General features: G+C 33.0%; 1 protein-coding gene across 2 annotated transcripts in view; it reads right to left on the reverse strand.

The window, feature by feature from the left end:
* Positions 1-14,092, reverse strand: part of LOC110098889 (26S proteasome non-ATPase regulatory subunit 4 homolog) — a 30,670-nt gene extending 16,578 nt beyond the window's left edge. The window contains exons 1-9 of one of the 2 annotated variants that reach the window (XM_020825836.2): positions 13,993-14,092; positions 13,731-13,844; positions 13,448-13,553; positions 12,609-12,723; positions 12,322-12,531; positions 11,905-12,241; positions 8,192-8,315; positions 2,106-2,209; positions 1,948-2,016 (exon numbers count right to left, since the gene is read on the reverse strand). In XM_020825836.2, the coding sequence (XP_020681495.1) occupies positions 1,948-2,016; positions 2,106-2,209; positions 8,192-8,315; positions 11,905-12,241; positions 12,322-12,531; positions 12,609-12,723; positions 13,448-13,553; positions 13,731-13,844; positions 13,993-14,004 (1,191 nt within the window). In that variant the 5' untranslated portion in view covers positions 14,005-14,092. The remainder of the gene's footprint in view (positions 1-1,947; positions 2,017-2,105; positions 2,210-8,191; positions 8,316-11,904; positions 12,242-12,321; positions 12,532-12,608; positions 12,724-13,447; positions 13,554-13,730; positions 13,845-13,992) is intronic. The other variant, XM_020825837.2, reaches the window with a different exon arrangement.
* Between the last annotated feature and the right edge of the window lie 10,185 nt (positions 14,093-24,277).

Below are 24,277 nucleotides of genomic sequence, written 5' to 3' on the forward strand. Positions count from 1 at the left end.
TAATATCTAGTAGAAGTGTAGCTCATTATGAGCTAATGTTTAGCTCTAAAAAAAAAAAAAGTTTATGTAAGTGATTTTTGGAGATAAAACCTGTGGGTTTGTTGTTTGGAAAAGCTTGCGAGCTTTGTCCATTCCCTCTTCCACCTCCTTCGGAAATCCTGCGGGCTCTTTCCAATCTTCGTCTCGTCTCCTAATCTCTTTCTTCTCTCCATAGTAACAATTCCATTGTATCCTTCTTCTCAAAGTCAGCAAGTTTAGGGTGTCTTTTTTTTGTCGTCATTTTATTTGAGTTGTTTGTAAGAGTCAAGGGTTGTAATGTCATCTTATGTTGAAAGTCAAGTTTGTAAGTCTTTTCTTTATATGATATAAAAAGTGTCTTTTGAGTATTTTTCTGTCTTTATTTTGTTCTTAGAAAGAGCTTCTTTTTGTGATAAAAAATTTGGTTCCCTCTCCCAAATTTTTGATTGCATCACACATTCATTAATTGTTCCAAAGTCAAAGCCACCATGAATGCTTTTAAAATCATCTACCTCTCTACCAACATTTCCATTTAAATCTCCTCCAATAAAAACTCTTTTTTCGAGAGGTATCACTTGTATTAATTCTTCTATATTATTCCAAAATTTTAATTTTAAACACATATACAAACCTACTTGAGGAGCATAAGCACTTATTATATTAATAATCTTAGTTATCTCCAATTCTATTACTTTTTACAACATTATCCTTCAAACTCTTATCTATAATGACAACTACACAATTTCTAGTACAACTCCTACCAGAATACCATAGTTTAAATCCTAAATTATCAATCTCCTTAGTCTTATCTCCAACCCATTTAGTTTACTGAATACAAAGAATATTTATCTTCCTATGGATCATGCTATCTGTAATTCCATTAATTTGCCTGTAAGGGAACCTATATTCCAAATTTATATCATAATTTTAGTTTCATTGACCAACTTCTTTGACACATCCATCCATGATGTGGGAACACTTGCCTATTTAACACTGCACCCGAGTGCCAGTGCAACAGTCCTTGCTCACTTGTCATTGTATTCAGGTCATACAACGCGGCCCTTCTAGGGAACGCCCTAGCATTAACACAATGTATTAAATGATTCATGTCATGATTATTTGACAAATTTTACGATCGCTATCGACTATCTAACGCAACCCACCACTTTTCTCCTCCAGGATTTGGAATCGGGCAACGACAGTGTTTTCTATAAATATTTCTTTTTTTTAGATATTTAACAAAGTAGACTATAAAGCACCAGAAAATCATTTTAGAAATTAAAGAAACCAGACTATAAAGCAACATAAAATGTTTTGATGCATATGGCACCACATTTACACAACACTTGATAACCCACTGATCACCATAAAACTGAATTCTTACAATGACATTTATTAGTGATAAAAATAGTCCAATCTAAGAAAAGAGCCTTAGACACTTAGTAGACAACTTCTTAAGCAATGAATACGCTATGTAAATACAAAATGGGGGGAACAGACTAAAAAATTGTCTACAAACATAAATATTTGCATCCACATTAGAAAGTAACATGCAGCTCGCTGAAGAAAAAGAAGAGCAAGCTAATGAAACCACTCAAGACTTTGTTCAAAAGAAGGCCAAAGGCTAGTGAGAATGATGCATTCAAAGCCCAGATTGAAGGTTTGGGCAATCAAATATGTTAACCATAAATACCTAGACTCACAAAGCTTACGAACCAAATCATAGCAACTACATAGAAGTACATTTTCTATAAGTAAGGAGTGGGCACCTACACTATGATTGCTCAAACTTGCATTCTGGTGGAGAGAAATTGAAAAAAAAAAAAGTTTGTTCTCTCAAGACAGCTACACAAATTTATAAAAATATTAAATTGAAAGAAACACAACCTCAGACGTTTCTTGCAAACAACAAACGGGGGACAAACAAACCTCTGTTTGGTTTTGTAAAGATGCTAGTAAATCCTTTACAGAAGGGTCATTTGGATCAACACCTGGAAGCTGTCAAAAGAAAGTAGATTACGATATGAAACATTATTTATTATAAAATAATAAACATCAACGAATATAAGTTGAGATAAAACCTATACCGAATTGAGAATGGATGAAACAAATGACTGATCCTCTAGCACCTTGCTCATCTCAGACTGATCAGGCGTATCATTAGTATTCTCCTGCACAGACATTTGAAGGGCTGCACATTGCAAACTTGAATGAATTATCACACTGATTCGAACTTACTATGCATGAAATATCTAATATATACGTATCTATGTAGCTCAAATTTATAGGTTAAGAGAAGGTTAAATTTTCAATAAACACAAGAAAGCACCGCCTGCAACAGAAATGCTAACTCAAAAAACAAAAGGAGAAAGTTCTGCAAAAGTTAAAAAGAAAACTTGAATTCATGAGCTATATAAGCTCTTTAGTAAGGAATGACAAAAGATGCTCTTACTCGCCAATTGTTTGATTATAACAGCAGAAATTAATAAAGTTATATATATATATGGGATTACAGCTTTGTTCGACGGCAAAGTTTTTGAAGTCCTAGCCAAGAGAGAGGAATGCCGATAATAAGTACGAGTGGTATTGGTCTAGGGTTGCATTTCATAATTTCCTTTCTCCCCTCAACTTCTACATGGGGATCACTGTGGTGGCCTACCTCCCTCCCTCACGGAAGGGAAAAGCAGGAAGAATGATTATATTCAAACAGTATCTAAACCCCTTATTATAGAAAGGTGGTTGGCCACAAAGCATGCTTCAAGAACAAAGGATAGAAGGGGATTTGCCAAACCAGCATCAAAATACCACACAGACATCAATCTTCAGTGTTACTAATTAATGGTTGCACAAAAATCTTCCAAGGAAAAAGAGAGCCTAAATCAAAGAGTTCGAACAAATGAGAATATTAAGTTGTGTTAAAATTTGAAGTGGGAGAAATGCTGCAAGTTCAACAGTTGAAGAAGAAAGGTAAATCATGAATGCATGAGTTCGTACTTTCTGTATTATCTAATCACAGTATTCGAAACATGTATAAATTTTTACAACAAGAAGTTTATCCTCCCTCCTATTCATGGAATTAAAATAATTGACCATAGTTCAACAAAAGCTCAAACATATTGATGAAGCCCAATAAATCAATTCAATTTAGAAACAAATTCCATAGCAAAATATAAATAGCAAACAACGCAGGTGTACTTTTACCTGAGCACAACTAAACATTTAATCAAGTTGTTACCAAGCAGCTTCATACAAAAACGACTACATCCATCCCTTATAATTTGACAATACAATATGAATATGCAGCAATTTTAAAATGGAGATACAGAAATTAAAGCCCATTTCAAACTTCATTTCTTAAAATTTCCTCTATATTAGCCATGTCCTGATGAAGTTTTATCTACTTAAGCATCCAAAAATATCAAGCCAAAGTCCACATATTCAAAACTGGTAACAAACTATGCAACCGATTAGAAGTAGAGAGGTATAAATGAGTAGAAATGAGCTCAAGCCACCCAACTTGAGCTATGATGTAGTCAGTTGTGAGCCAATCAGATTGATAAATATCTTCCATCACATGCTTGATGATTATCTAGATTTTATTATGTATTTGAGTTTTAAACTTGTTAAGAATTACTTTTTTTAATATTCTCTTTTCATGATGATTAACTTATAATAAGATTAAGGATAGTTCAGCCATTTAGGAGTTGATTGGTTGTAAGAATTAGGGGCATTAAGTGAAAAAAAAAAAGATGAGTCAGAATCTTTTAAGAGTTGGGTATGAAATAAAATTTGATGTGAAGTATTTTTGTAAGTTGGAATTAGCTCAAATGAATCATTTTTTGTGAATTCCAAATTCATCAAAATTAAATGAATTCCAAATAAATTAAGACAGGCCACTACGAGCCTGTCACTGCTGCTGCCACCATCCTAGCTATCATTAACGATCCTAATCCTATCATAGTAGATCCTGTTGCCATGGATGACCCTAGGTCTGTCATCATCGATCAAACCGCAATATGTCGAGCTCATCTTAATGGCTCTCTATCTCAATGATAAATTTGCATAAGCAATCAATCGATCTATGATTTACGAATAGACAAAGGCAAGAGATCAAGACTAAGAGTAGTGCATTGACAGCAAGAAACCTAGAGTGGCTTGCATGAGTGGAGCGTCAAAGATTTTAGTTTTGATATTGTACTCTAATATGCAAATCAAAATAAAATAAAATGATAAATAAATTCTAATTAATATCAATATTTAATATAAATCATAAATCATAAAAATTAAAATAATACACAATACAAGGACTTAATGCTAAACATTATTGCTCATGCATGACGTAAATCGCATGTGCCATTTTCACCCCTCGCATGCATCATACAAATGGCACAGGGGTGCCCAGGGGATCCCAATGTGGTGCTAGATTCCATGACGAGCACAATGTAGTGCTATTGACATCTATGACCGCTACAACTCTTAACTGCCATCAACCGCTGATTGGTGTCTTGACCTCTATTGTTGATCTACCTCTATGTTGGTTGCTCTACTGTTGATTTCCCTTTTTGTCCGTTGCTGCTACTACCCCATTTATGTGTGCTGCTAACACTCCGTTATTTTCCTGTTTTGTAGAATATTGAAGTGTGAAAAGAAACGGATTGCTGTCTAGGGCTGAAAACAGTGAGTGCTTAGTGTCCAGAAAAGGAAGATAGCTAATTATTGCCATCAACAATTCAAAAGAAGAATCCAACAGTGGGCTTTTGCTTTCCAGTAGAAGAAGAATTTAAAATAGAGAGAAAACTTGTTTTCTACAAGCAGAAAGAAAAACAACAAAGGGAAGTTATATATAGCGTAAAGCATTGCCTCAAGTACTATTAATTGATTGATGGATCACAAGAGAACCTCTTGAAAAATTCTTGGAATCTACCCAAATCCATATTAGCCTCTCATTGTGAGCTTACATGATAATGTTGAAAGGTTGGCTACAGACCAAGTTGGCAACAGAGAATCATTTTCTTGATACATGGTTTAAAGAGAAAATAAAGGGAGAGGTAGAGATGCTTCTTCTCTTGGAGATGCATTGCAAGCCAAGAAAGATACAAGAGCATGAAGAAGAAGAAGAAGAAGAAGAAGAAGAAGAAAATCAAGCAATGGCTAGCAAGGATTCTACACTACATCTAACGAATCAGTCGCTATGTTCATAGAGCAGTAACCATGGAATAGATGATGATGCAAACAACTATAGCTGCAACTATTCAGCTTCATATTCCTCATTCTCCTCCTTCATGCTAGATACAAACATGAATGGAGAGATTGAGGATGGGGATATAGCTATTAATCATGAAGAAGGATTTGTTCATTCAAAGTAAAAGATGAAAGTAGAGATCCCTACATATGATGAGATAACTGATGTCAAACAGCTAGATGCATATATTTAGAGACATCACCTTGAAAGGTATACACCAATGATTAGGTCATTTTTGCACAATTGAAGTTAAGTCATTAGGCCTAGCATGGTAGAATGCCCATCTAAAGATGATTGACCTACAGAAGGTGACAAAGAGGATGTTCAAGCAATTTATAGAATGAGAATTCTACCCAATAGAGTATGCGGACAATCATTGGAAAAAGTGGAACTCTTTGCAGCAAGGCCCCGTGTAAGATTACACTATGGATTTTCATTATTAAGAAGCCACTTTAAGAGTAAATCTTAGAGATAGTACAAACTTTAATGAAGTAAATAGGGTTTTATTTGCTAATTGTAAATATACTCCACTTGTAACCAAACCATCAATCTCAATAAGAACAACATGATGATGAAGGTGAAAGGGAAAGAACCAAAGCAAAGGGGAGAAGACTTGAAAAACAACCAAATAGAGGTCCTCTTCCTCCAAAGAAAGAAGGAAAAGACTACTACTGGATCTTCCTCAAACAAAACCAATGGATTCAGGAAGTTCTGTGCCAATTGTCTAAACCTAGCAACAGAAAAGAAAAATATTGGAAATCGTACCCTAAACTATTCCCCAAAAAAATGGAAGACAGAAAAGAAAAAAACTATGCTTGTGGTGGACAACACCATGATGAGTTCAAATGGACAAAGTGAACCTATCTCTATCTGAAAAGAGCAATAAAGCAAGAGCTGTCAAAAGTGGAATAACCTTAATTAAGAGAGACACCCTCTTGTTGATTCAAGTAAAAATGGATGTGAAAAAAACCATTACCTTAGCAAGATCAAAAAAGGGAAGAAGCATTACCATAACAAGTCAAACCAAATAGTACACTCAAGGTATGACTTAGGACATTTGTAAAAAACTACTTAAGAATACTATCCAAGCACAATGAATTAAAATATTCTAAGAACTTCCAAAACCATCAATTGCTATACACCACAAAGTGGTAAAATTTGAAATCTAGAAAGGCAGTCTTCCCCCACAAGAAGTTAATGATTTTACAAGAGTGAAAACCTCCTAAATGAGGGATCCGTGATTTGAGGATCAAATCAGGAAGGGAAGGATTAATGTGAAGAAGTATTTATCATGATTTGGACATCAGATTGACTAAAACATAAGAAAGATTGAGTTCGTTGAAATTTTAATGGTCTAATTTCTTCCTGAGAATTGCCAAAGGAGGTAATTGCCTAATTACAGCATTGAGATAAAAAAGGTATATTGTCTAGTGTCCATATGTTTGATTGAATCGTCAATAAAACATTATCGTACAAAAGGAGATCAAGGCTCTGAATGCTAGACAATTGGATCCAATTCCAGATTATAGCAAGTGCAAAATTTGTATTTAAAACTATTTGGGCAAGTTAGTACTTAAATGTAAATTAAGTTTAGTTAATTCCAGTCGGAATTATTGTTTAGTTTGATCTTATTTATAGGGTTTTCCTCTATTAGTGGAGTTTAATTAGGTTCGTATTAGATCAAATCCCTTTGTAATTGCCTATTTGCGATAGTCTTTGAAAATTGGACATTCTACCAAATAAACTCATGTCCTCTTCTTCTCCTCTATCTCCGCTACTTACTGTATAGCATAAGCCACAGCTTCCTTGCTGCTACAGAATCCGGCAGTGTAGAGCATAGCCGAAGACTCTTGCTGCTGCATTGTTTCTCCCTATAGCTACAGCTGTTATTGCTACTAAACAGCTGCCACCTGCTGCTGATTGTTGTCTTGATCTATGACGTTGCTCTCCCTCTATGTAGATTTCCATTGTAGCCCTTTCTGTGAATGGCTACTGCTTCGCTGAGAAAATTGAAGTTGAAACAACAACTATTTGCTTTTCAGGACTAAAAAACAGCAAGAGTACTTGTCTAGCAATGAAAAACGGCATAAGCAATCTGGAAGAAGAATTCCTCGGTTGGCTTTCTGTCAGGTGAAAAAAGACTTAAGAACAGAGAAAACTTGCTGTCCACAGCAAGTAGGAAGATAAAACAGTGAAGGAAAGTTTAATACAGTGTGAACAGGGCTCACAGTACTTTTAATTAATTAATAGATAAAAAGGGACATCCAAAATTTTTTTTCTTGAAACCTTTCCGGAACAATTTTAACCTCTCATTGTAAGCTTCCAGAATAACATTGAGAGATTGCGTACTAATCAATAAGCATACATATACTTTTTAAAACAAATTAGCCAAATAGATAACACAAATAGAAAACACTTCACCTCTACATAAACAAATAATCCATCTATAAAACAATCCGTTTAACAAAGCAAAATGTGGTGATATTAGATAGTACTTCTCCATGCACAATCAAATCATCCATGTACACAAGAAATTTTGGATTTCCTTTTGTTATCTCTTAACCATTCTGAGTTTCAGAAACATAATAAACTTCTAAAAGGCTCCCATAATCAAAATAAACATACAAAATAAGGTCTTGCTGAGTAAAATTATTGTAAGAACAAATGAAAATTTCCTAGAGATTGGTAATAACAGTCTTTCTTGCAATGCCAATGAGTACATTATGTTTAATAAATTCTGCTTCGACTAGCAGTGAAGATATCCAAGGATCGTCTTTTGCAAGAAAATGCTCTCCCACTCCAGTGAGATATATAATGGCATGCAAGCCGTAAAGGATGAGTTGCATAACCGTGTGATGTCTTTGAGAACCAAGCAGAACAAAAGCACAAACCATGTCATAAAATTTACATTTAATTAAATGCAAAACTAACCAAAAGCTAAGTCCTGGTCTGCAGTGGCATCCACCATATTAGTATCGGCTACAGCTTCACTGTCAGGCCTTGCATCATCCATGGACATCGCAAGAGCCTGTTGTAGCAAGGCAGTCTCATCATCCTGCCAACATTACCCATTAGAGAAATTTAATTCTCTAATATCACGATGCCTTCTAAAAATAGTATTATGTTAGCACTAAAAACATTAAAACAAAATCTATGTCATCTCTTAAGAGCATAAACTTCTTAAAGCGGTACTTACAAACAAGTTTATCAAGCCTACCAGCATTTTAAAAGCGGTTTAAAGTGGAGAGTAACCTCAAATTGCTTCGCCTATTCAGCATTCTTGGTCCTATACTTTATTTGGGAGCCATTCTTAAGGAAGTTGTATTACTCTACTCAGAAAGACTAGGCTCACATAAAGATGAATGATTCTAGGAGATTTTTTTTAGTCATAGACAAAATGAAATGATAAATAAGAATACTACATATCTGATAGGAAAAGTAACATATCATAGAGCATTCCATGCCAGTATATAAAAGGTTTAAGAAGTTAGAACAGTAATCTTGCTTCGATAATGTCAATTGCAATAGTGTATACAAAGTTCAACAACAAGATATAAACTAATCAGACTTGGCCGAGTTGCTAACAGATAATATAAGCACAATTCATGAGTAGAAATATAAAAAAAAATTTGCTCAAGGCTCTCAAAATAAAAAAGAAAAGAAAAGAAAACATCCATGTTATTTAGTAAAAAATCAGACCAAGCCTTTTTCCACTATCAATTATCAAGGGAAAGGTTATACATCCTGAATTTAACAAGGTGAAGCTTCTAGTACAGATCCTTATATCCACTGCATATAGTCCCTATCAATATGTTTTGTATGCTCTCCTTTAATTTCTTATCTTGAAGATGTATCACCCATAAAAATGCAGCCACGAAATCAAACATGCTTTTACATTGACTAGACACCCAAGGAATGCACTATTGTTCTCAAACATCGGTATAGTTGCTGCTTTGGCAGCTTATGGTAGTAAGCATTATATATGTCAATGAAGCGCACCATGACGCACGGCACGGCACAGCGTGCTGCACATACGATGTTATTTGCTTGGCATGGCGTCATGATAGCACGCTGTTTGCGCTATGCATGGACAACGCGCTTAGCGCAAATAATGTGCGCAATTTTGTTAACATGTTCTAAATTTCAAATTATAAATAATAATTTATTTTTTTAAGATTTATCTTAATAAAACAATTAATTATTAAACATAAAATTAATAAAATATCAAAAAATTTAACTTTTTGTAGGATTCAAAGCTATCATTTTTCCTATTTGGCATGATTTAAGCTAAATTATGCTTAAATCCTACTCAAATCTATTGAAATAAGTTTTTGTAGGATTTAAAGTTGTCATTTTTCCAGTTTGGCAATATTGATGCTTAAATTTTGCTTAAATCTATATATATATATGTGTGTGTGTGTGTAATTATTTTATATTGTGAGTTATATTTAAAATGGTGCGCGCCGTGCTATGCGCCATGGCTCAAGGGGGAACTTAGCACCGTGGTATGCCATGGCTCCGGGAGGAGCTTAGTACTGTGGTGCACCATTCACCGTTGACAAGTTTAGTAAGCTTACCAAGTCCCTACATCCTAAACCCCGACCATCATGAAAGAAGATCAGGAATTGGGAGAGGACATAGTAGTCCAGCTGCACGTCAGCAGAAAAGTAATACTAAGAGGGAGCTTTGAGAAAAAAGAATAAGCCATAATCTAATAAAACAACTACAAGATATCTAACCAAATTTTTTTAATCCAAACTCCAATTTGGTGAGGCAAAAATTGGAGACGGGTAAAGGAAACTAAATGAAAACAAACCTACATATAAGCTTCTTTCTATTGCCTTTCTTTCACCACAATTTATTTTAAGGCAAATATAGCCAACCATGTGTGATGATAGAACTACCTCTTAATAAAAGTAGTGCATAAATTATAAGGAAAATGTTTCCAACCAAACCACATTTGCCAAATGATCGAGGAAATATCCCATGAAGGCTTGGAGGGTGGCAAAAGAATTCATAAAAGGTATAATATACCTGATTTCAAAATATAATAATAATAAAACACAATAAAAGATGCACCCAAGAACCAAGTTCAGTTCATTAGGAGATGTGTTTTTTCTCTTCACAAAATGGCATGGCACAAGGAAAAGTATTTGGGAGCCATGAACTAGAAAATCAGTTCATAAAAGCTTTTTTACCTTTTCATCATGGAGGTATTTCATGATGCTCAAGGAAAAGTATGAAACCACTAAAATATTTTGCTACTTTGTTACAAGATCCATGAATCAAATATTATATCAATGATATTTCTCTCCAATAATTTGCTTTTCCTATCTAGGAGGCCCTCAAGAAAACTTTGCAAGTTTAACCTTGGAAGAAGTTTCAAGGTGGGGGGGTAGTAAGGGAGAGGGGGACAGAGAGAGGACATCAATTCAAGAAGAGAGAATCAAGGAAATTACCCAAAATTCACTCCACACTTCCTAAAAAGCTGACCGCCATCCATATAGAGATCCAATGGAATGTTTCCTAAATTTAAGCTATTGTTATCTTCATTTCCTCATTTTAAGCATTGAGATAACGTAAATTTCATTCTAAGCTCCAGTAAGTTCATTTCCACATTTTAAGCATTTGAAATTGATGTTTCCTTCAATATTTTTGTAGTTTGCATCACTTGATCTCTCATCAAAGAATTTTCTGGAATTCCACAAAGTTCTCAATTTAAAAAAAAAAAATTCAACAAATTGTTAACCATACCTAATCAATATTTCACAAATCGAAGAATTCTTTATAAAGTTTAAAAATATATATATATATATTCTTTATAAAGTTGGAGATGCATATAAGGAGTTGGTTCTGAGCACCAACAACAGCATAACAATCCACCCTTTAATTATTAAAAAATAAATAATAAGATACATGCAAACTAACTTGAGGCATAAAAAGATACGGGTGTCAAACATGCCGTCAAATCATGTCTTCTATCATCTTTGCTAGGGGTAGAAGTGTTGATTGGTTCAGCCATCATTACATTGTCTCCTAAATCCTGACCATTAGCTTTTTCTTGTTTAGCAGCATCCTCAGCTGCCTTTTTCGCAGCTGCATCTTGCCTAGCTCTCTCCTCTTCCATTGAAATAGGACATCAATTCAAGGAGAGAGTATCAAGGAAATTACCCAAATTCCACTGCACACTTCCTAAACAGCTGACCGCCTTCCATAAAGAGATCCTATGGAATGTTTCCTAAATTTAAGCTATTGTTATCTTCATTTCCTCATTTTAAGCATTGACATAACGTAAATTTCATTCTAAGCTCCAGTAAGTTCATTTCCCCATTTTAAGCATTTGAAATTAATCTTTCCTTCAATATTTTTGTAGTTTGCATCACCTGATCTCTAATCAAAGAATTTTATAGATTTCCACAAAGATCTCTATTTAAAAAAAAAAAAAAACTTCAACAAATTGTTAACCATACCTAATCCATATTTTACAAATTGAAGAATTCTTTATAAAGTTGGAGATCCATAAAAGGAGTTGGTTTTGAGGACCAATACCAGCATAACAATCCACCCTTTAATTATTACAAAATAAATAATAAGATACATGCAAACTAACTTGAGGCATAAAAAGATAAGGTTGTCAAACATACCGTTAAATCATGTCTTCTATCATCTTTGCTAGGGGTAGAAGTGTTGACTGGCTCAACCATCATAGAAGTGTTGACGGGCTCGACCATCATAACACCATTTTCTAAATCCTCACCATTAGCTTTTTCTTGTTTGGCAGCATCCTCAGCTGCCTTTTTAGCAGCTGCTTCTTGCCTAGCCCTCTCCTCTTCCATTGAAACTCTTAGTGCAAGAGCTAGTTCAGGATCTAGATTAGGATCCACACCAAACTCAAATCCAGACAAGCCACCAGCAGCAGCCGCCGCCGCAGCCGCCGCAAAACCACTTCCTCCATCACCATCACCCGTAAAGATTGGTGTGCTACAGATGATCAATATTTAGAATATGGTTCTGATATGTCGTAAATAAATGTTACAAAAACCATGGATACTTCAATATACCTTAATAGTGCATCTGAGAGAGCAGCTGGACCGGGAGGAATATTAACTATGTGACTATTGCCATTTTTATTAACTGCTGCAACAAGTGCCCCCAACTTCTCAGATTTTCCATCATCAGATTCCCCAAAATCAACAACATCAAGGGCAACACTATTTTTCTTCAATGTTTTGCCAATAGCCTCCAGCAACTTCTTCTCATGCTTAATTGGACTACAATGCACAAAAGAAAACAAGAAATTTTCTAAATTTTGAACAAACTTGTAATGAACAAATTGCTTATTTATTACCTTCCAACAAAAACTATGATCCTCTGTTGTTGATTTTTGTTTTGGCGATGTTTGAGAGCCAATTGAGCAACCTGGATTCCTGACACCAGATTTAACTCACCTCCAATCTCCAAACCTAAAATCATAAAATAGAACACTAGGTCAAATACACATGATAGCTTTTAAGTGTCCACCATTCTAGAGTTAAGAGATGAATTAGTGATTTGCGTATCAGTAAGTAGTGCTGAAAGGACTATGGTGGAACTTCAGGGAGGAACACAAGGGAAGCTTTAGGTGTGAGAGAAGTAAAGTTTGCATTGAAACTTGAGCCCCAAAATGCCATAAAAAGGAACCTCGCTAGATAATCCAATTTATACTGTCATCTCCGCAATGATTTATAAAAGAACAAATGAAGTAAACACACTAATCATTCAACCTAATACTCTTCATAAACTCAATTATTTTATTAATAAGAGGATGCTTTAGATTTTTTCCACAATAGCATGCCAACAACCATGTGAATCCATCATGCCTTTCAAAATGCACCACCAAAATCAGGTTTGTTAACCTTGTTGACATATTGATGTCATCTTATCAAGAAAACGGCTGCTCTTATTTGTTTCACCCACATACCAGGATTGTGGAACCTAGATGTCAGTCAAATTAGCCACAGCAGCCTTCTTGAACTTAAAGAAATGAGAAAAATAAATAAATAAATACATAATTAATTATTGATTATTCCGGATAACACTGCAACCTATACAGCCCATGTTATAGACAAAGCAGCCCATAAGAAATAAAGATAGAGATAATGTCAACTAAGAATGAAAGAGAATAGGCCGTCCAATAAAAGAGCTTACCATGCATACAGGCCAAGATCTTCCCAAGATCACTAGTTGGAGTGACTAAAACGCGTACCCCTTTAGCACCCATAGTCAGCAAGCCAACAGTATTTTCCGGATTCGACTGAAACAATAACCAAATCTCGAGTAATTTAACATGAAGCAGGGGTGAATACCAAAAACTAGAAGATCCTAAATAAAAATACAACAAAGGCCAATCCACGAAATTAATTAAAATAAAAGAAGCAAAGAAGAAGCGAACGAAACCCTAAGAACCTGAAATTCTTAACTTGTCAATTACCTGAGTTTTACACCCGCAGACGAGATTTATAGCGTCGGCTTGAGCCTGGAATCGAGTTGGAGCGTAGTCGCCATTCCTCATCCACTCCGAATTGTCGATACAGATCATGGTAGCCTACGAGAACAGGATAAGGTTAAAACAAAACCCTAGCTATAAATCTATGGCTGAAATCATGGCGAGACTCCAAAACTACCGCTATTCAAAGAGAAAAGCTTGATAGACTGAAAATTATTTCTTAATCGTGGAGTATTCAAGTTCAGACCTCAAGAACCATGGTGACAAGGCGAGGCGCTCGAGCCTAGGCGAGTCGAAAACACAGAGGTGAACAGCTTAGGACGAAGACGAAGGCAAAATGTGATCAGTCAATAATAAAACCTCACAGTGATGCACTCAAATTTGTAACCATCATCTATTCAATATTAGCGCTATCATATTGATAGCTATTTAAGTTTCAATGCATTCATCACTTGTTATTGTAGGTTATAATAGAGAGAAGATTATAGAGTAATCATGGAAAGCATATCTACGGTTATAATAGAAAGATGATTATAGAGTAATCGTGGAAAGCATATCTACTAATTAATTTATAATAGGAATTTTAAATTTTACTCACACACTAAGTCCCAAATTATAAACATTATAGGACCATAGTTCATTAACTTATGTTGAACATGATTAATGATGAAAAAAAAAGAGGGATACCTCATGTAAAACCTAGAAAGTTAGAGTACCATTCAAACCATTTTGACCTGATCAGATTCAAAGTAATCTGTTAAATTTCTGCATTTAAACCCTTTTGCATGTTGCTAAGAATGTTGTGTTCATGTGAGAATTTGAATGAGTTCTAAAATGGACCTCGAGGATCTGTTTGCATATTTGAAAAGTTTGAAATTTTTCCTCAAGGACACTGCATCGTTAAGATTGGTAGCACTTCGGCAACAATGCTTTCAAAAACTTTGGATAATAATTCAGCATAGTTAGGCTATATGTGGCACTATGGGCTCTTTGAGGGAGCGTCGTGATGAGGCCACAATGCTAGGCCAAATTTTAAATAAAAAAAATTATTTCACTAAAAAATCAAATTCATTTTCTCCTAAGGGCTGAGGGCTAGAGAGAGAGAGAGAGAGAGAGAGAGGGAGAGAATTCTAGTGGGAGAAAATCAGATTTGGGCTACTTCAGGTTATTTTTTAGCTAATAGCCCAGTTCTAAAAATTGATTGGATTGAGGTTGGTGATATTAAATGCACATTATGGTGCTTATGGGTATGTTCTAGTGGTATATGCATATTTTATTAAAAGATTTCATTGAATTCTATCTATTGAGAGGCATACTGGTGAGAATTATCTGAATTTTGTTTGATATAAAATGCTTGAATATTTATTTTTCCAATTTTATTAATATTTTTTTACTATTATGCTCAGCATGGAGATTTATTATATTACTTTTAGCACTCATTTAAATACTTAATAATGAATTCATTTGAAAATTTAGATTGGTAAACATGGCATGTTGAGTTGTGTTGACTCACAGTTATTTAGCCTTCTTTTTTTAGGGTCTAAGAAAGGGAATGGTTAGTTGAGTAGTAGTGTTAAGATCTAATCTCTGATTGAGAGGTATACTGGTGAGAATTCTCTGAATTTTGTTTGATATAAAATGCTTGAATATTTATTTTTCCAATCTTATTAAAATTTTTTTTACTATTATGCTCAGCATGGAGATTTATTATATTACTTTTAGCACTCATTTAAATACTTAATAATGAATTCATTTGAAAATTTAGATTGGTAAACATGGCATGTTGAGTTGTGTTGGCTCACAGTTATTTAGCCTTCTTTTTTTAGGGTCTAAGAAAGGGAATGGTTAGTTGAGTAGTAGTGTTAAGATCTAATCTAAGTTTATAGATATATTTCTTTCTTTTATTTTTTGTATAGTCATGACTAGTTAATTTTATTGTTCTATTCTGCAGCCTAGTTTGTAGCCATCTATTATAATTGTATATTCATTTTAATGATAAAATTAAAAAAAAAACATTATGAATGACTTTATTTTCATTGCATTGGATATTGTTAGTAGCTCGGTGATTATTATTTACTTTAAAGTTTAAAGATAAATATTTAGATGAAAATTCTAAAAAGTTTTCAAAACTTAGATCTTGGTGTTCTCCTATTGCAAACTAACATGATAGGTCATGTACAATATGTGGGTCATATTAGGTTGGGTTGTGACACTTCATGTTTGACATTGTAAGAATACTAAATTTGAAATTGTTGAATTTTCTCTAGTCACTGGATTAGGGGTTGGAGAATTTTCATCTAAGGAGGAATTAAAAGAAAAAGGCACAATTAGTAGGATGATTGATAACTTCTTAAACATAGATAATAAATTTAAGAATACATAACTAAAAAAAAAAAATACTTATGATGCACTCTAAGAGGGATGATGTAGATGGTGTTCTACTTAACCATAATAAATACAATGTTATTTTAACTAAGATGATGCTTGCCTTGATTGAGAATGAGGCAACATTTTTTTGGGTATCCATGGGTTAGGCTATTATGGGAAGGACTTTAAAAAAGCTATGAGGAAACTAGCTAAAAAAAAAAGGCCCCCACCCAATACACTATTATTAGATATGCTATATCATTATAGTACTAGGATATGAAATCAACTCATAGTTGGCAAGAAAATAAACAAAGCGGCTTATGTAAAGTGCACCTAGGATGTTGGGTTGGAAGAGAAACAAGGTATTTACAAGCAAATCTATTTTATCATTATTAAAGAAGTAAATCTTGTTTAAAGTTTGCATTTTAAGTGTTAGTTTATGTTAATGATTATTATAAATCAATAATCATTGCCATTTTTATTGTTTTTGTAGGTTATTGTTAATCATGCACTAGTGCATATAATTGATAAAGAGAACTTTTATTAGTCCATTTTACATACTTTCTCTTAAAATATTCTAATTAGGGCTATGAACAAGAGTGTGACTGCCATATATTTTCTAGGCAAGGGTAGTGGTCACACTGAGAAAAAAGTAAGAGAGGGAATTGAAAAATAACCAACTATTAGTCAATTCACGTCCTTCTCTAATTAGTTGAAATAGCTTTCTATGTTGTTAGGGGATAAAGAACAACCAACTCATTTTAGAGAATAATTAATTGAGATTAGAAGACAAATATAATACTTAGTTTTATAGAGAAAGGTGAAGGGAAATAATGGTAAAGATTGTGTCCCACGACAAGAGAGTATAAGGGGAATGTCCTTGCTAATGACTAACCCACTTATGTTGACGTTGAAGATGATGTGGTGAAACAAAATAAAGATAGCAGAGAGGTTATCATTGTTGATTATATTATTCCTTTAAAGTGGTGTAAATGTAAGTAATAATTAGCCAATATCTTTACATTACATATAAAAAATGGTGTGTAGGAGGTGGTAGATGTTAGTTAATATATGTCCATTACACATAGAGATGATGTAAAGTTAATAGATTATAAAAGAAAAAAATAAATAATAAGAATCATTCAATTGAAGATTTCATATATCTATCAAGCAATAGGCGCAGGTAAATTGATACATGGGCCACTGATCCCATCCATTTGATTGATAAAGAGTAGTTGAATTTATTCAAGACTTGGTTAGTAAGATTATATGGTAACATGAGAGAGAGAGAGAGAGAGAGAGAGAGAGAGAGAGAGAGGGCAATGGAAGCGTTGTGTGATTTATATAGTTAAATATACTCACAATATGGCTAGATAATAAGTTACATATTCAATTAGTATATTAATTCAATAGACTGTGTACCATGCAATTATATTATATTGCTCATTGTTATTTTAATAATTTTTATAGCACATAAATACTTTATGTTATCTGATAAGAGGGTGGATATGGGCCTACCCAAAGACTTACAAAGTAGGCATTTTTATCTTATATTGATTATGTGGTCAATGATTCCTCAAGCTTCCATAAGGTAAGCTACTTAAAAATTTAATAATAATTTATGTACTACTTACTTAACTAAACTAATGAGCACTCTATGTCTTAATTATTTGCAGTAAAGACTCTCAATTATATATAATACAATACATCATCTACCTAATTCCAAAGGAAGATCTTCTGGAAGTTGCACTTAATAAGATATCATTTTATGTAAATAGGCTATGTATAGATTTATTTTACAATAATATAGATTCATAGGTCCACAAAGGGATAACAAGAAGAGATGTTCATTTAATTGATTTTTTATATATCCATTTAGTTTTGTAAGTGATGTGCATTTAATTCATTTTATGTATTCATTCATTCTATAAATGATGTACATTACATGTTGTGACAAAGTTTAATTATCTTTGTGTGATTGTTGTTTTGATTGCACTCTAATGTATTAACATTCATTTTTTATTTGTGATTGTCATTGCCATTATACTTTGCTTTATCAAAGTTCATGTATGCTATGTGATTACTATTGTAATTATAATTAGTTGTATTACTATTCAATTCTATTGTGTTATGACCTGTATGAATCATGCTTAAACCTTGTTTGAAAAAAATAACAGAATTATGCTCAAATCTTACAAATCTTGCTTAAACTTTGCTCGAATATTTCTCAAACTAAGATGGAACCATATTAAAACCTTGCTCAAAGACCCTTCTTTGATCATGTTTGGCACTTTTTTGAAAAACATTTGAACCAAGTTTGAGCGACAATTGAACAATGGTTTGAACTTAATTAGGTCATGATGGACTTCAATTAGTCTATGAATACAAGAGGGACGCTTTGATTTATAATAATCTTTCAAACATATTTCTATAAATATTAAAAAAATCATGCATATTTGACCAATTACATGTATTATGAATCATATATTCCCTTTTTAGGGAAAGTAACTTTTAATAAACTAAAAATGAACTAAGTCTGAGAAATTTGAAGTGCTTTAATAAGTGGTAAGCCTATAATTTCAATCATATAAGGAGTTCCTAAGGCCTTGGGCTAGTGTAAATTTCATATATTATCCAATAAAATGTAATAGATTTTTTTTTCAGATAATATGTAAGATCTCATTACTTACAAAAAATATAATGTTATATGACTGTGACTCCTCTTACATCATATCATAGACCTTGCATGCAATGATAAAGTATTTTATAAATACTTATCTAATTTTAAACTTGTTAGGGTTTTTTAACTATAGGTAGAAATTCTCTCTTCTAAATCTCCTTGAAAGTGGAGGAGAGTCAACATAAATGAGATTCCTCAGGTTTCCATAAGGTAAACTACTTGATAATTTAATAAGAATTTATGTAATACTTACATAACTAAACTAATGAGCAATCTGTCTTATTTGCAGTGAAGACTCTTGATTATATATAATACAACACATCATCTACCTAATTCCAAAGGAAGATCTTCTAGAAGTTACAATCAGATATCATTTTATGTAAATCAACTATGTATAGATTTATTTTACAGTAATATAGATTCATAGGTTCATAATGGGATAGCAAATTAATATAAATAGATAGAAAATTAAATAAAAAATAAAATAACTTACAAATTAATTTTGTTTAATTTATTTATTACATGTGTGGATCCTAACATATGTCTAATTAATTCTTCTCTATAACATCAAAATAATATTCTCAATAAATATTATTAGCGAACTTGTATAAAAATCATCTTCCATCATATTTATCAATATTTTATTGATAATATTCGTTATTTAAATTGCATTTTTAATTGTTGCAATTGAAGAAAATAAAATTAAAACCAACTGAACCAATCGACCAATAGGAGGATATTTGAATTATTAGAAATACAAACTTTTTTCTATTTGTAATAGATCAAAATTGCAGAAATGTTTTAATTGAATTTTAAGTGACTTTCTTGATCTATAAAATATTTAATATCAAATTTATTTGCAATATAAAAATATCATCAAATTAGAATAATTGATGTTTGCCTTGAGAAATCAAGATTTAACTAAGAATTAATAGTTATTTGACGTGTTTTTTTTTTTTTACTTACTATTCATTTCTTGCAAATGTATTGTTTTTTTTTTTTTCTTCTTGCAAATGTATTGTGAAAGTGGCTATGAAAATACTTAATTTATAAAACTTGTATAAAAAATAATATAATATGCAAAAGGAAAAATCATTGGTGAATAAAATTTGTAATCTATTACACTTAGGGGTGTCAATATTTGACTTGACATGAAAACTTGACTCGAACTCGACCAAAAAATTTCATGTTAGGGTCAACCCGTTTCACAAGCAGGTTGGGTTCGGGTTCTCGAATTTGACCCGTTTGGAAAAATAGGTCGGATTCGCGTTGACCCAAAACCCAAACTCAGCCCAGGAAAAATGTGATGGTCGCATCTGCCCGAAGTTGCATCCGCGCTGACCCATCTGCCCGTCGTCGCATCAGCACTGACCACATCTGTCGACAATTGTGTTTGCCCATCGTCGTCGCTGAGCCGCTGATTCGTCACCCTGTGGGTGGAGTCATGTCAACCTTGTAACCTACGCGGATCGAGTCCGGGTTGAAAAACTTGACCTATATGCAAAAATGAGTCGGGTTTGGGTTGGGTGAACTAGTGTCAGGTCAATTTCGGGTTGGACTCGAACTCGACCTATGACCCGATTTTGACAGCCCTAATTACACTCATCCCACATAAGTAACCAACATATAGGATTCTAAAGGCGACTCATACATATTCAAGTGGTGACTCCCGCGATGTAGCACTTTATCCCATACAAGGTTCAAGAGGTGACTCATATGACACATCACTTTATCTTGTATGACACTTAGTTCCAATCTTTTGAATGGTTTATTACTTAATTTGATACCAGCTAGAAGATATGAACTAAGTGACATACAATATAAAGTGTTATTCCATGGGAGCCACCTCTTGAATCATATATGGGACAAAGTACTACGTTGCAGGAGTTATAAGTAGAATTTTTAGAGGCACCTCTAGAATCTTATTTGCTTGGTGGGTGATTATGGGGTAAAGATGCTCATGAGGATATTAGTTACTTAAGTGGGGGGAAAGAGAGATTGTGAAACCCCTTAAGTACAAAAAAATAAATTTTTAAACATCAAGTGCCTTTTGGTGTAATGGTTAGAATTTCATTAACAAACTCTGTAGTCAAACATGCTCATCCCAGAGAAATCTTGGGATAGATGATCTCATGGGAAGTTACCCCAACATGACATAATCATAAGGCCCTTAGGCCAAAGTGGACAATATCTCGATATTAAATAGTTTGGTCAGTTACATTTCAACTATCTAGATATTTTGAACAAAATGAAATATCCTTATTAGTAATGTATCTCTCAGTAGTTGAACCTTCTAGTGTGATTTATTACCAAAACAATCCTTTAACAATAAAAATACCTATAAATGATACAAACCTTTATGAATATTTTGTTTTGAGTTATAAAATATTTAAATAATAATAAAATAATAGATAGGCCCTTTGAGTTTCACTTTTTCAACCAAGAGAATGAGCAAGCAGGTCATGATAGTTAAAAAAGAAAGAAATATCTCTTCATCTTGTTGAGTCTAATCTTAACACATCTTACTTAAAGTTAATGCTTTTTCTTTTTGCAACTTTTCCACCTCATTTGGATTTATCACCTTTGTTGCACAAATTGATTTCATAAACCGTGAAGTACCAACAATGATGCTCATTACTTCGTTTGATAGTGTAAACATTAGTGCAATAGGCATAATGTCCTAAACTAGCACATGATAATCATGACTTATTGGGCCATTATTTTGAACTCTTTAAGGTCAACACATCTATAAATATTTGTTGAGTACCCTTTATATGGCTTCTTGCTTTTAAGAACTTTACAAAACATCAACTTTTGCTTCAACATTGTAAAAGGATTTATTGGTAATAGGTAACTACCACCCTCAAGAAAATGAGGATGTAGTTTGGACTTCACTCCAATTTAAAATAAATCTTATCGAGCTTGTAAATTATCTTTATATTTATTGCTATATAGTAAAGTAGCAATGAAATTATCACAAACATTTTTTTTTCTATATGCCTAACATCAAAATTATGAAATAATGTCTTATATTGCTAATAAGGTAGCTAAAAATTAATAATTTTTTCTTCCACTTAGTTGTAATACTTTTTTGTAAAGATGTTGTAACTTTGCAATCTTTTTTTCAATGATTTTTCAATGATTTTAATCTATCTTTATTAATTTTCTTAAGAGTAAACAAAATATTCTATAATTTAGATAAAATTTCACTATCAGAAATACTTGGATGCATAAATCTACATTCTACAGTATTATCAAAGAATTGCTTCTATTTACGAAATAAATGACTTGATGTAAGCTAATATTGATGGGCCATAAAAGCAAAACTTTTACTCTTCGACAACCATAGAGACTATGTATTTTGTGCATAGCATGGGCAAACAAATCTTCCTTCAATGATCCAACCAGACAACATATTGTATGTAGGAAAGTCCTTAATAACCCACACTAATGTTACACACAACATGAAATTTTGTCCACTTCTAGCATTATAACATTGCACATCTTGCCATAGTTGTTGTAGTTCATGAATCAGCGGTTTGAGATATATGTTAATGGTATTTCCAAGACTTTTCTCACATGGTATAATTATTAACATAACAAATAATGATTGCTTCATTCCACTCCATGAGGGAAAGTTATATAGAGCCAAAAGCACTGGCCATATCCTATATGTATTCATAATCTTGAAAGTATAAAGCCTTTAGTGGCTTAGCTAAAACAAACATTACATGGATCTACAAAAATATTAGAATATCGAAAATCAAATAATATTCATGCTTCTTCATTAGTTGGGTGTCATAACATACCATATATATTCCATTGCGTAGCATGCTAGATCATCTCTTTTGCATATTTTTTGGTTTAAATAACCTCTATAATATAGGAGTCAAGGAAAAATATCGAAGAAATCTAGTGGCCTTTATTTGAGCTTTCTTTCCTTGTGCAGAATTACTCTTTTGATTATGAGCCCATCCTGATGCTCCATAGATTTCTCATACATTTTGGTCAGACTTATCAACCAAATTTTATGTGCAATTATTAGAGCATGCATGTATATTCGTACAACCATGATCAAAAGCCTTCATGAGTTTTTAATCTCATATGTAGTTCTAGGCAATGAAATCCCCTCAGAAATGCTTTGATCAGCTAGCAACATATTGAAAAACCTTAGAGTTTAAAAATTTAGATATTTCAAATGAAATAAGTGCAATATGAATGATAGCTTCAAAAATATCTAACATATCAAATATAATGATACCCACACATCTTCTAATAACTTTGAGATTTTGCTATCGTTGTGTGAAGTTAATCATGTCATTGATTGGAGCAAATGTTTCTCTCAACAATCATTCAATATCATTTATATAGGGTTGCTCAATTCAAAATCAAAAGCACTACCAGCAATTTCATTTCTTGTATCTCCAATGACAACATGATGATCCTCCTCATGTTGATTAAAATTAATTTATCTCGTAAAGAACCAATTAGAGATAATATGATCATTGACATCTTTCATTGAATGAAAATATCGATTGATGCATGATTTATATAGGCATTATATATTTTTTTGACATATTCTTGCTCTAACTAGTGAATTCTAAAAAATAATGATTGATTTGATTATCCAACTTTTATTCATTTCAAAATTAAATTAAAGCTTTAAACTATTGACAATAATTGATAAACTATTTCATTTCATATATAATTCAATCAATCATTATTACCTCATTTTACTAGCACATTAACTCAACGATGCTCATAAAAAAATAAGTGTTGCAAAAGCCTTTTTGTTTATTGTAGCGCTTCTTTATTTTCTAGTTTGCTCAACAATGAAGCTAAGAACATTCATATAACATCAATTAGATGGTTATCTTGGTTGAATCTCACATCTAAACATGAATGGAATCTTCCATGCTGTTATGGCAATCTCTTCATAATTATTATTTCCTAGTTATGGCAATCATCTTACTTGCTCATCATCCCAATTTGAAAATATTATCTCTTCCTTATTAAATTCACCTCTTTAGCACAAGCCATTACTCCCTCCAATATATTAGAGCAACCCACCTTTCTCAAATAATCCAATTCAAATTCTCGACACTTAGACTTATTTATGTCAACTAGCTCATTACTTTCCAAACCCTAAACTCCTCAACGAGTAACCCACCCCAGCCACCAAATCATACCTCTCAAAAATACTATCCTTAGTCAGCACCTCCTAGATTGCCTCTCCTTATTAACACCTTTGTAGGATAATCTAATCCATGACCTACACTTCTTCTCCCCATATAACCACACCACCTAACACCACATATACGTCATCTAAATCTTTAGACCACTCCACTCATAATTCTCACCCCATAAAAACTCATGCCTAAAATCACATTCATAAATCTCTCACCAAACTCAACCTTACCTCCTCATCTTTATTTTCCTCCACCCACGAAACAAATATAGTCTCCCAAGCCTTAAAATAGCCCAA

The sequence above is a fragment of the Dendrobium catenatum genome, unplaced genomic scaffold (genome assembly GCF_001605985.2).
Source record: "Dendrobium catenatum unplaced genomic scaffold, ASM160598v2 fragScaff_scaffold_1381, whole genome shotgun sequence".
Lineage (NCBI taxonomy): Eukaryota > Viridiplantae > Streptophyta > Magnoliopsida > Asparagales > Orchidaceae > Dendrobium > Dendrobium catenatum.